Below are 13422 nucleotides of genomic sequence, written 5' to 3' on the forward strand. Positions count from 1 at the left end.
TCTCTGTAGCCTTCTAGACAGTTGTTCCCAAGACAAGAAGATAGGGTGTCAGCTAGCATTTATGTAGGTAGGCTGTAAATTAAATACGCACAGGGAATTCGGGAAGGTAATTCTATGAGGAGGAACCTAGTGGAAAGGAATTGGAAAGGGCCTTTTTCTTTTTCTTTTTTTTTTTTTTTTTGGTTTTTCAAGACAGGGTTTCTCTGTGGCTTTGGAACCTGTCCTGGAACTCTTGTAGACCAGACTGGTCTCGAACTCACAGAAATCCACCTGCCTCTACATCCTGAGTGCTTGGATTAAAGGCATGTGCCACCACCGTCTGGCAATGAGGGCCTTTTTCATGGTCTATGCTTTTGCTATACACATGTATTAGCTCCTTTTAAATTGTGTGTCTCTTTTTTTTTTTTTTTTTTTTGGTTTTTCAAGACAGGGTTTCTCTGTATTGTTTTGGAGGCTGTCCTGGAACTCACTCTGTAGACCAGGCTGGCCTCGAACTCACTAAATTGTGTGTCTCTGTGTACATATTCACTGTTTGGTCTCTCTTACGCAGGCCAACGCTGACCCATCAGTGATAAACTGTCTACATAACTTGTCCCGGCGCATTGCCACTGTCCTGCAGCATGAGGAGCGCCGCTGCCAGTACCTCACTCGAGAGGCCAAACTGATCCTAGCACTTCAGGATGAGGTGTCAGCCATGGCTGACGGTAAGTGAGGCAGCTTACTGAGCATGGGTCTGGTCTGGCTGATGACTTCTCTTGGTGTAGTATTTCCAGAGGACTCACTGGTCACTATGCTTTGTTTTGAGGCAATTGAAGATAATGCTCCTAATTGGCCCTCTAGTTTCAGGGACACTAAAGAGATCCTCTATGCAGGAATGGCAGGCTTACTGCCTGATTGCAGGTTTGATCGCATGCCAGTTCTCTTTGTGGACTTGGGGTGAGCTGAGAGTACAGAGAATCTCTCTGATTCCAAGCGCCTCTTCCATACCACAACAGAACAGCCAGAAGCTAACCAAAGCTTTGGCATTTGGTGAGCTAGACACTGGAGAGGAAGTCCTTACAACAGCTAGTAAGCAGAAACTGGCCAGAGACGTTATAGGATCTTCACGTTGAGTTGGTCATGATCAGGGGCACAGGAAGGCTCTTCTAGGAGTTTATATGTGGATGGGTCTGAATTGATATCTATAGGAAATATTCCCCCCCCATACACACACACACACTGCTTGCTATATGATCATCTTTCACCTAGGACAGGTACCTCTGTCTGGCATTGCTCTGGTAAAATAAGTGATTTCCATACTTGGCTTTTAAATGAAGAAGAATCTAACTATCCCCTAACCAGTTATAAGAAATAATATACGCACACCTTTAATCCCAGCACTCAGAAGGCAGAGACAGGCGCATCTCTGAGTTCGACACCAGCCTGTTCTACAAGAGCTAGTTCCAGGACAGCATCCAAAGCCACAGAGAAACCCTGTCTCGAAAAACAAAAACAAACAAACAAAACAACAGCAACAACAACAAAAAAAACACACACATAAAAAAAGAAATAAATAATCTTTGCTGACAGATACTGTAATGTTTGGTGTGCCCAAAGGACCAAACATAGGAGAGAAATTGGTAATCTCGGCCTCCTTTCACTAACTAGGTTAGCAGCTATAGAAGAAAGAATGAAGAACAGAAGTTAGATTAAAGTAACACAAATTAACAAAGTCCTGCCTGATTCTAGTATATTTTCAGTAAAAAATTTACCCTTTTTCTTTGAAAATTAGCTGGGTATGGTAGTATACACTTTTTTGTTGTTGTTTTGAGACAGTTTACTATGTAGCCCTGGCTGTCCTGGAACTCACTCTGTAGACCAGGCTGGCCTTGAACTCACAGAGATCTGTCTGCCTCTGCCGCCTGAGTGCTGAGATTAAAGTTGTATACCATCACTGCCCAGCTAAGATGGTGTGTAATACTGACACTTAATAGGCAAAGACTAGTGAATCTCTGAGTTCCAGTTCAGTTAGGGATATATAGAGAGACCCTGTCTCCAAAGCAAAACAATTGTATTGCGGATCTGGAAATGGTTATAGAGTGGTTACCTAGTACATGTGAGGCTCTGGGTTCCAGCCCCAGGACCCAAAACAAAATGACAACAAAAAGAAACAAACACTTATATTTTCTATTTTAGTTATAAATATGATATTAAACAATCCAGAAATTTTATTTCCTCTTCTTTGATGGTACTCACTTTTAATCTCAGGTTTGGGAGGAAGAGGCAGGTGAATCTCTGTGAGTTTGAGGCCAGCCTGGTTTACAGAGCTGAGTTCTAGTCCAGCCAAGGCTACAGACTGAGGCCTTGTCAAAAGGAAAGAAACAAACCCAAAACAACAACAATCTGCTAAAAAATTAAATATTAAAAACCCCACATTCATCTTAATTATGTATATGTTTGTTAGAGATTCATGAAGATTAATAAAAGACAATTCAGTCATAAAAACAAATATAATTAGCATACAAGTGTGGGAAGAGGAGTGGATATGGCATGGGACTACCCAGTCACTGCAACAGAAGGTGAGATCTAGTGATCTAAGAGACATTCCTTCCGTGGGAGGCAGTGGAATGCTTTGCTTCTGTTACTACAAGGTTGTATGGGCCAGTGACAAGTTTAAATAAAGGTATTTCATATAGAAATAATTTCACAAATCAGTGTGAGTCTACTTTTACAGGAATTGGGGATACATTGATGATGATGATGATGATGATGATTACAAGGAGTTTCCTGATGTTAGTTTAACATTGCTTTAACATTACTTATTAATGTTGAATTTGTTCTAAAGATAATTCCTGTTCTGGCTTGTGCGTATTTTCTTGCTTTGGAAGCTATAAATCCTTATCTGTTGTGATTCTTGTAGCAAACGAAGGTCCTCAGTCTCCGTTCCACCACATCCTACCCAAGTGCAAGCTGGCTAGAGACCTCAAAGAAGCTTATGACAGGTAAGACGGCCATGCTTGTTGTTCTCCTGGGTCATCTTTCCCAAGCTTCCAGAGCTGAAGCATTCTACAGACAATGCTGCCATGGGCTGGATAATGCTCTGGTGTGTGTGTTCTGGAGCTCTGCTGAGACAGGGACAAAAAAGGTTAGGGAAGGGATAGCTGTGTGGTCATTCTTCAGGAAACCATCTTGGTGTCCATTTTTCAAATTGCAGCCCCTTTGTTGAGTGATGTGTACTCAGCAGGGACTCATCACTCCAGACTCCTTTTAAAACAAGCTTGGGGCCTGGAGATATGGCTCAGTGATTAAGAGCACTGACTGTTCTTCCAGAGGACCTGGGTTCAATTCCCAGCACCCACATGGCAGCTCACAACTGTCTGTAACTCCAGGATCCAGCACCCCTCACACAGACATATGTGCAGGAAAAACACCAATGCACACACACACAAAAATATTAAAACAACAACAACAAAAAAAACCAGAAGCTTGGCCCAAGACTATACACAAAAGCCCGAAAATATTTTTCAACCATTAAGCCATTAAAAGTGACATTTTACACTTGGGAGGCAGAGGCAGGCAGATCTCTGTGAGTTCGAGACCAGCCTGGTCTACAGAGTGAGTTCCAGGACAGCCTCCAAAACATTACAGAGAAACCCTGTCTCAAAAAAACCAAAAAAACAAAACAAAACAAAACAAAAACTAACATTTTATTGAGCTTAACTTACTGCCAAGTTCTTTGCCACCTTTATTGAAGTGGGCCTCATTGACAGCTCCTGCTTAACATGAGGAAATCAAGGCTCAGTGGGTAGAACCGGAGTTGACTGTGATAGTTTGTGCTCTGGAAGACACTGACTATATGGGGTGGGCAAGTATTGTGGACACAATGGAAACCTGATGTTGATTTGAATACTCTGTTGGCTGAATACTCTGTTAAAGTATAAAGAGTGTGTGTGTGTGTGTGTGTGTGTGTGTGTGTGTGTGATAGCATCTCACTAAGTGGTCTAGGTTGGCTTGAGACTTAAGATCCTCCTGCTGGGATTGCAGGTATGTGACACTGTCTGTCTTTGTTTTGTTTTTTAGACAGGGTTCCATTATGTTGCCCTGACTGGCCTGGAACTGTCTCACTTATGTAGACAAGGCTGGGCTACATGGCATTAAAAAAAAAGTAAAAAGCCAACAGAGACTTCAGGTTTCTAAAGAGAAAAGAATGGACTGGGATTGTGGTGGAAAGTTGGAAGGAAGGTAAGACTGTATAGCAGAGTTCAGGACTTGATGCACCACAGTGCCACCTAGTGGACCAATCTGGAGCACAGGAATTTGAGATTTTGATGAGAAAAGCTATATTCAATATTCAAGATTCTTCCTCTGGCCAGATACCCTGTTTGTTAGTACACAGGAACTCGCTCCTTCAGGTGAACTCCTATACCAGCCAGTCCTGGGTACTAGAACCTGCTCTGGGGAGGCTGAGAGCCACACTTCTCTAGCAGTAGGTGACAGTTGTAACCTCCTCTGTTCCCACCCCTATCTAGTATTGGCACAGTTCTGTAATTGCCCAGTAGCCCTCTTGGCCTGATTTCCCTCCCCCCAGCCACATCCCACAAGTTCTGTGGTTGGCCTTGAGGTCCTGTTCCTCAGCAATACAAAGGTGTGACTGAGGGTACACTGGCTGGATAACTGTCTCCTGACAGCAGGTTCCTGCTAGAGTCCTAAGAAAGGTCTTCTCAGAGAAGACCTAAAAGATGGGAAGTTGTGGGCTTAATTGGTATAAAGCTTTGAAAGAATCTTTTCAACAGAATTGTTCTGGATTTACTATTTTAACCCAAGATAGGGTTCTGGTATAGTTGACTAGCTGTTCCCTAAGTGTCTTTGAATATAGACTGGAAGTCAGAATCTCTTAGGATATCACCCTGACTGTCCCCAGTACCTGTGTCTCCTTATGGAACTCCATGATCTCATGTGACCCCTGGGTTACATCCCTCAATAGGCCAAGGTTGTCCCTTCACTGTCTATATATAGCTGTTTGCATAGCTCATCCACTGATAGTTAAAGGAATGTGTAATGGGAAGAGAAATGATGGTGTAAATTCCTTGGGGTGTGAAGAAGTGTTTTGTTGAGTGAGTCTCTGAGTTAACAGGGACCATGGTAGAGTTTGGGAGGCTTAGCTCTTGCCAGTTCTGTCTTAGGCCTGGCTAGGCAGGTAGTGCTGGCAGCACTGCTCACTGCCCAAGAGCAAGAGCAAGCCTGTAGAGGCCTCTGAATACTCTGAGAGTTACAGTCCACAATTCATAAAAGATGCACCTATATATATTAAAGTTTCGTTTGAAGTCTCAAGGTAGGACTTTAGAAGCCCACCCTTGTCTCGTGGTTTGTGCAACATCCCATAACATATAACTGTGTGGGCCAGAGGCTACACAGCACACATGACAGAGTCTCAGAGTAGGAAGAGGATAAGCTGAGGTGAGGTCATAAAGTGACCTTTTGGTTCTTAGCTAAAGGTAGGAGGTGGCATTCTTTCTCATGCTGAGGAGTGAGGGAGTGAGATAAGCTCATCCTGGGTGTGGACCATAGGATCCTGGTGCTCTGCGCAGTCATGGTGTGCAGATGCAGGGCTGGCAGAAGCATTATCTCCTGTTGCAGAAAGGGCTGGGTTCTTGTGCTGTGAAGACTGGATAAGCTTGGGGACAGTGTTTGTCTGCAGACTGTTTTCAGACTAAATAATTAATAATTAAAAACCTGCAAATAGAAACAAGCTTAGCAGGAAACCTCTCTGGGTGCAGACCCTGGGTTTTGTCTTGAGATGCAGATTATAGAAGTAGGGACAGTCCCTTTTCTTCCCTCCTCTTAACAGACGTTAGTGTGTTTCCTTGTCTGCCCTCTTACTGTGAAGGATTCACCTGACTTTCCCCAGAGCTAGAAACTAAAAATGGACAGGTACATTTCTAATGTTCTCTGTTCTCCCAGTGTACTCTAGAGGTTTGTCCAGAAGTCCATCTGGTCCTCAGGGGACTCCTACTGGCAGCGCTCAGTGTCTCCACATCACAGAGCTTGGCTAGTTGGTAAAGAGGCTCCAGCTCAGTACAAAGTATTCAGAGGGAAAGCCCCAGGCTGGGGATTCAAAGTCAGATGTCTTGAGGATGTGGGTGACAGAGACACCTGAGCCGTGAGGGTTATCCTCATGTCCACAGCTAGCATTTAAGCCTGGCCTATATTGTCACACAAGTCTCTGATGTGCCTTTCCCTATAACTCTGGGTTTATACAATTTGCTAAAGGTTATCTTTCTCAGTGCCAGCCAGAGTAAGATTCTCTCAAGTACAAGGTTGTAATTTGTTTCCTTTTTTCTTTTTTCTTTCTTTTTTTTTTTTGTTTCCTTTCTTGCTGTACCCCAGGAACCTGAAATAGTACTTAGAGTTGCACCTAACAGATGGTTGTCACAGCATCACTGAGGTCCTTGGTAGAGCAGAATCAGCTGTGTTTGAAATGATAGGAGCCTTGGCATTTAATTCTGATTCCATGTTGTTCCAACAGCTACCCTGTGCTATACCCTAAATAAGAGAGCTCAAAAATAGGACCTATTATTTCTTCCCTTTATGACCATGAGTTAAGCTAATTGGAGGAGCCTGGCTAGTGTCTGCATGGGAATGACTCCATGCAAACACTGTAATCTTCTCCCCCTTGCCCTTCCCATCTGTGTGGATGCTGAGAGCTTATCACAATGCAGTATTTCCTTAGGTGGTTTTTCAAGCTTGGTTGTGAGCTTTCCATCCTAAAGAAGGTACAGCTCCGGAAACTGCACTCAGACATGCTTAGTTAGGGCCCATTTCTAGAAGAGGCCAAGAATGTTGACGGTCTCAGGGAGCCTGGGTCTGTGACCCACATCTTGACACTCATTAACCATCTAGTTTGTTCCTCCCCGAGGGCCTATAAACCACCGTTGCCCTCTAGACTCAGCCACAGCATGGTGCCCATCCCTACACCTATCCTCAGTGGTGCTGAGGTCCTGGGAGAAACAGATGTAGATGTTTGGGAGCCATGGTGTGCTTTGTATTGAACAGTCAGTGCTGCAGGGATCCTGGGGAGTCTCCTTCCCCCACTGCCCAGTCCCTGTTTGAAGGAAGAAAAGACTAGGTTTTGCTTTTGAAACTGTTGGCTAGAGTTCCTGGCAACCCTCTGGGGAAATTCAGAAGCATAGGGCTCTTTGTTTATTGCTGGAGGCTTCAGGGCAGAAGCTATAATAGTCCTCGGTAGCTGTATTGTACATGCTGAGAATCTCAGCACTTTGGAAGTAGAGGCAGGAGGCTACACAGCAAAACCCTGACTCAAAATAAGGAATGGCTATGGCAGTGCACACCTTTACTTCCAGCTCTTGGAAAACAGGCAGCAGTCTGAAATCAGCCAGGCTGCGTACAGACACCCTGTCTCAGAAAAAGAAGTGGAGGTGGGGAGAAGAGAGAAGTGTGTTTTGTCTGGCCTGGAGCAAGGACCTTGTCTCTCCCACAGTACCCAAACATTTCCACCTTTGTCCTGGGCAAGAACTCTTGCCACACCTTCTAGGGCTGCTGGCCTGCCCTATTCTTGGCCATTCCCATACTGGGAGCTGAGAATAGCAGCAGGGTGGGTAGTGATGGGAAAATATTTCTTGGCTGATCTTCTAGGTAGGAGGCTGCAAAAGAAACAAGATGGGGGAAAGGGCTAAAGAAATTCAGAGGTTAAGAGCACTGACTGCTCTTCCACGGGTCCTGAGTTCAATTCCCAGCAACTACATGGTGGCTCACAGCCATCTATAATGAGATCTGGTGCCCTCTTCTGGCATGGAGGCAGTATGTTGTATATATAAATCTTAAAAAAAGAAAGAAACCAAGTGATGTGTTCTGTGCACTTGTTTGAGAACTGAAGTTACCATGAAGCTTTAGGTTATGTTTCCTATATTGGATGAAGGAGGCTACCTGCCTGGTGTGCTTTGAGCTTGACTGGGTTGGGCCGGATGACAAGAAACTGCTTTCTCATGCAGAGTAAGGACACAGGGGCTTTGCCTAAGCAGTTGCTTTTCTTCCTTTGTGTCATTTGTATAACTGCAGCAATGTGATAACATACTTCTTGCCCACACTGCATATAGACCTGAAGACTATTGTCTGACCTTGGGTTCTCCTCTCTCTACTCATGAGTGCTTTGTATACCAGTGCAGACCTTGCATGGACATGGTGTGGTTGGTCAGGACAGCATTAGGTAGCAGACCGGTGGTCATGAGTACATGGGTACAGGGTGAGGAATCAGAGTGAAGATGGGACCAGGTGTCATGGGTCAGGGAATACCTCATTGAGAATGTGACAGTTGAGATTGAAGTAATGAGAGATTCATGTGGCATTTGGGAAGACGGTCCATGGTAAAATTTAGGTGCCAGGGTCCTGAGAATGGCTAAACTTGAGTGATGGGGCAGGAAATGAGAACAGGAAGTGTGTACAGAACACAGGGTTCTCTATGTTGGAAAATCCTGAATGGTACTGCCCAGGTAAAAGCTGTGAGGAAGGTGAACCAAGGTACCTTCTTGGGTACTGGTTGTCTGGGCAGCTCTGGCCTGGCGGTGCTGAAGAGATCTGGAGTTTGAATGTCACATAGGATTTATTGACGATTTGAAGTTCTGTATGAAATAAGTGAGTTGGGGACAGTGCTGTCATGTTGGACCTGAACATGTTGAAGCTGTACCTATGTGTCAGTCACTGAGAATGTGGAGTAAAAGGTTTGCTGTGATAGAATGCTGGGGCCAGGTCAGATAGTCTCTTGTATGTCCTCTGATTGACAGCTACACATGGACCTGTGGCACGCATACCACCAGCAAGGTATGTGAAGGTAGGTGCTTTGTTCTACTTACCAGTAACGTTCTGTGGGACTTGACAGCTTCCCTCTTCTGTCCATCTCTTCTCTTTGGAGATAGGTCCTATCCTGCCCAGCTATCAGGTGTTCAGGACAGGCCTTCTCACAGAGTGTGAGTCTGCTACATTGAATTTCCAGGTGAGACAGAAGAAGCCTCGTTAGCCTGGCAGGCTGATTGGATTATACATTATTCCAGGGAGGGAGGGAGAAAGAGAAACTCTGTGTGTGTGTGTGTGTGTGTGTGTGTGTGTGTGTGTGTGTGTGTGTGTGTGTGTGTGTGTGTGCGTGCGTATATTGTTCTTATGTATATTGAGATCTGAGGAGATGCTCTGTTATCCCTAAGATCTCCACCTGCATTTTCCTCTAGCCAGCCGGGCAGTTTGTGAGGCCAGCAACTAATAGTGGACTAACAAGCCCACTCTTCACAGCCTCTGCACATCTGGTGTGGTGCGGCTTCACATTAACAGCTGGCTGGAAGTGAGCTTCTGTTTGCCCCACAAGATCCACTATGCAGCTTCAAGTCTGATCCCTCCTGAGGCTATTGAGCGGAGCCTGAAAGCCATCCGGTGAGAGCCAGCCCCATCATGCCTTTCCTGTCAGCTGCTGCCTGCTACTTTACTGGTTACTTTGTTCTAGAAATTCTCTTCCTCCCACTACAGAAGTAGGCAGGTAGGGCTTTGCTGTTAGCAAAACCACATGACTTTACATCCAATTCTGCCCAGAAATGAGCCATCCTAGGTTTTTCCCGATCCTTCCCAGCTTAGTCTGTGTGAGTAGAACCTGCCAAGGGCCTCACCCAGCCTTCAGGGCAGCCTGGGGCTAAGCTGGGACTGTAGCAGATTGCCTTCATGGAACTGTACACTCAGTAATTACCAGCATTTCAGTCAGAAATCATGGGAACTCAAGTCCTTTCTTAGACTGACTGCCTGCAAGGAAAAGCTGGGCTGGAAATACAACTCAGTGGTGTAGTGCTTTCTAGGCCATGGGGTTCACTCTCAGCACTACAGAAAAGAAAAAAAGAGATGAAAAGAAGCCTGGGCAACATTCCTCAACACTGGAAATGACAGAAGCAGAACACTCATTGCCCAGTCCTCCTACCCTCCCACAGCTGTGCTCCAAGTCAAGTGGCCTTTCGTGCATATTTGTATAATTCTATTCATAGTTACTGGATATTTTGATTTTCTTATTTTAGAAAGATCTCCCTCTCCTTCCCTTCTTCCTTTCTTCCTTTCTCCCTCCCTCCCTCCCTCCCTCCCTCCCTGGCCTTCTCTTCCTCCCTCCTTCCCTCCCTCTTTCCTTCCTTCCTTCCTTCCTTCCTTTCTCTCTCTCTTTCTCTCTTTCTCTCTTTCTCTCTTTCTTTCTTTCTTTCTTTCTTTCTTTCTTTCTTTCTTTCTTTCTTTCTTTCTTTCTTTCTTTCTGTGTGTTATTGATTGAACTTAGGACTTTGCAAAGCTAGGCAAGTACTTTACCACTACATGCATACACATATATATATACATACATACACACATAACACACACACACACACACACACACACTTCTCCCTTCTCCCCTCATGAGACAGGGTATTTCTGTTTCCTGATTGTCTTGGAACTTATCATATAGATCAGGCTGGCCTTGAACCCGAAGATTTTATCTGCTTCTGCCTCCCAGGTGTTGGGAGTGAAGCCATGCAGCACCTTGCTCAGAATATCTAGCCAAATTGACAAACTTCAGGTCCTATTGCAAAATAAGGTGGAGAGCTGGGCATGATGGTGCATGCCCTTGATCCCAGCACTTGGGAGGCAGAGGTAGGAGGAGGATCACTAAGTCTGGGGTCAGTCTGGTCTACAGAGTGAGTTCCAGGACAACTAGGGCTAAGTAGAGAGAGCTTGTCTCAGAAATAAAATAAAACAAGGTTGAGGATATGAGCTGGTTCAGCAGGTAAAGGCACTCGCTTCTAGCGAGATGTGACCTTAGTACTGTCCATGGAACCCACATGGTAGAAGAGAACTGTATGTGTGTGCCTTACACGTATACAACGTAAATGTAAAAGAGAAAAGGTGGAGAGTGATGAAGACCTCTGATGCTGACTGTGGCCTCCATACTTACATGCATAGGCTCATGCACTGTTCCCCCATGTACAGCCTCTACATACACGCACGCACGCACTGGGAAAATGGGATGGAAAGTCAGGTGTTCAGACTCTTCCTAGTTTTCTTCTAATCCCTACCTCCTTCCCATCTCCCAGGGCAACAATAATCCTTGCAGAGTTTGTGAAAGCCCTGGACTGCTTTCTCTGATTTCTCCCTCAACCTCTCCTGCCCACAGTGCAGTGACTGTGACCTCTGGCTGTGCCTTGGTGTTCCAGGCACTTACCTGGCACAGGGCCTGTGGCCCTTCATGTTCTGCTGACATGTACCTCTGTCCTTCAGCCCCTACCATGCCTTGCTACTACTCAGTGATGAGAAGTCTCTGCTGGGTGAGCTTCCCATTGACTGCTCTCCGGCTCTGGTGCGGGTCATCAAGACCACATCTGCTGTGAAGAACCTGCAGCAGCTAGCCCAGGATGCTGACCTGGCCTTGCTGCAGGTAGGCTGGGCTGGGGACCTGGAGGAGTGGGAAGATGAGGGAGGCAGCCCATGGGGGAAAGTGCTAAATTCTGAGAGAAGCAGACTGCCTGCTGTGCTAAATGTTCAGGGCCCTTGTCTAGCACACAAGTCGCTACTACATGAGGCTTGGGGTTCTGGTGTCTGAATCTGCCTTTGTGAGCATTGGAATGACTTCATCTCTATTGAGCAGAGGTGAGACAGACCATGAGAGAAAGGAGAGAAGTGTCCCAGCAAAGGCCTGGAGGACAGGTGGGGCGCTGGTGGCACACGGCAAGCATGTGGGAGTGAGAACTTGGACCTGAGCTGCTGACTTGCCCTACTGTGTGTGCTTCTGTCCTTTGCACATTTCCAAACCAACCTCCCTCTCTCCCTCCTTCCATCCCTTCTTTCTTTTAATAAAATACATGTCTTTAATGATGAGACACGCAGAGATTCGGTCTTATTCTGAATCTAGAGATCTGTTAAGTCCAATCAAATGTTCAGAGAAAGCCTTCCATGTAAGACCAAGAATTCGATCTCTGATGTCTGCAGGACTAGTATCTAAGTGAGTTATTGGTTCACGTGTGTTCCTTTTGTTTCATTGCCCCCCATCACTTTTTTTTGTTCCCAACCCAGCCCCAGGGTCATCAAAATAGGCCATTCTCAAGGAGGAGGTGTGGCTGACAGCTGTAGAGACAGGCCCCAAGGCAGGTGGGACCCCTGTGCTCTTCACTCAGGGTAGCAGGAAAGGGACAGATTGGAGTGCTGGGTTCCATCTTCTTGTAGAACCCTGTTTGTGTCTGTGCTTAAAGTGTGGTGGAGGAAAAGCACAGAAGTAACTCACCAGGTTAACTATGCCAGGGTTGTGGGTGCCATCCAGGTGACAATGAATGCCAATATCCTGATCTGGTAGTGGTGTGCACCATGTGGCCACCAGGGGGCAGCAAAAGCCCACACTGGGACATCCGCTCAAAGGCTAGACTTCTCTGTGGGATGAAGTGGCCACATCTCTGAGACAGAGCCTTCTTGGATCCCTCCTGGCTCAGTGTGTACAAAGAAATGGGTTGGCATTACTGATAGTTTTGCTTTGTGGGCCTTATTGGACTGCTTTTCCCAAAACCTTTCTATTCTCAGAATAAGTTCGTCCCTTCTCTCTGTTTCTGGCTCTCCCTGTGAGAGCACTTAGCAGATCCTGCCTTTTATTTCTTCTTCTTCTTTTGTTTTATTTTTCAAGACAGGGTTTCTCTGTAGCTTTGGAGGCTGTCCTGGAACTAGCTCTTGTAGATCAGGCTGGTCTCGAACTCACAGAGATCCTCCTGCCTCTGCCTCCCGAGTCCTGGGATTAAAGGCGTGAGTCACCAATGCCTGGCCTGCCTTTGTATTTCAACTTGGCCTCCTAAGCTGGGTTTCCCTCTGTAGCATCTAAGACACAGAACTTTGAATATATTCATTGTCCTGAACATCCACAGAGAGGGGTGGTGCTGCTTTTGTAAAGAGATCGAGCTACATGTACATGGCTGGTGTTTGTTTTCACTTCCTACTTACAGTTTGAAAAGACTAAGAGGCTGTTTGATGGAGTCTGTTAGCACTGTGCCTGACCCCTCACTGTCACAGTCACTTTGATAAACCTTTGATGTCTCCTCCATTTCCTTGCCTTGGCCTTGTCTGGGATCAGGGAGGAGGGTGTTGCTTCCTTCCGCACTAACTCCCTGCCGAGCCTGATAGAAATAGGAGTTTGCTGCTGGTGTGCTTGTGTGAAGCCCTGTGAGTTCTAGCCCTGGTGGTTCACCTCACCATTTTCTGGGACTGCTGTTTCCTGTAGATGTCCCCGTGGGTACTGTGGCCCAAGGATGGTACTGGACCTTTGGGGGAATGTCTGCCTCAGGTGTGAATGTCACACATAAGATAATCACGCTGATGGGCCTTGTGGCACACGTGTAATCCTAGCCCTCAGGAGGCTGAGGTGGACGGATCTGAGTTCAAAGCTAGCCTGAGCTACAAAGC

The 13422-nt window shown here is 45.9% G+C and overlaps 1 protein-coding gene across 4 annotated transcripts in view; it reads left to right on the top strand.

Annotated features, from left to right (window-relative positions):
- The window catches only part of Nprl3 (NPR3 like, GATOR1 complex subunit), a 44335-nt gene that overhangs the window by 17935 nt on the left and 12978 nt on the right, over positions 1–13422 (top strand). For all 4 annotated transcript variants that reach the window (XM_040748399.1, XM_040748400.1, XM_040748402.1 and 1 more), the window contains 4 exons: positions 551–704; positions 2900–2981; positions 9277–9414; positions 11263–11419. In XM_040748399.1, coding sequence (XP_040604333.1) covers positions 551–704; positions 2900–2981; positions 9277–9414; positions 11263–11419 — 531 coding nt within the window. The remainder of the gene's footprint in view (positions 1–550; positions 705–2899; positions 2982–9276; positions 9415–11262; positions 11420–13422) is intronic.

This window comes from Mesocricetus auratus, unplaced genomic scaffold (assembly GCF_017639785.1).
Source record: "Mesocricetus auratus isolate SY011 unplaced genomic scaffold, BCM_Maur_2.0 Super-Scaffold_100007, whole genome shotgun sequence".
Classification (NCBI taxonomy): Eukaryota; Metazoa; Chordata; class Mammalia; order Rodentia; family Cricetidae; genus Mesocricetus; species Mesocricetus auratus.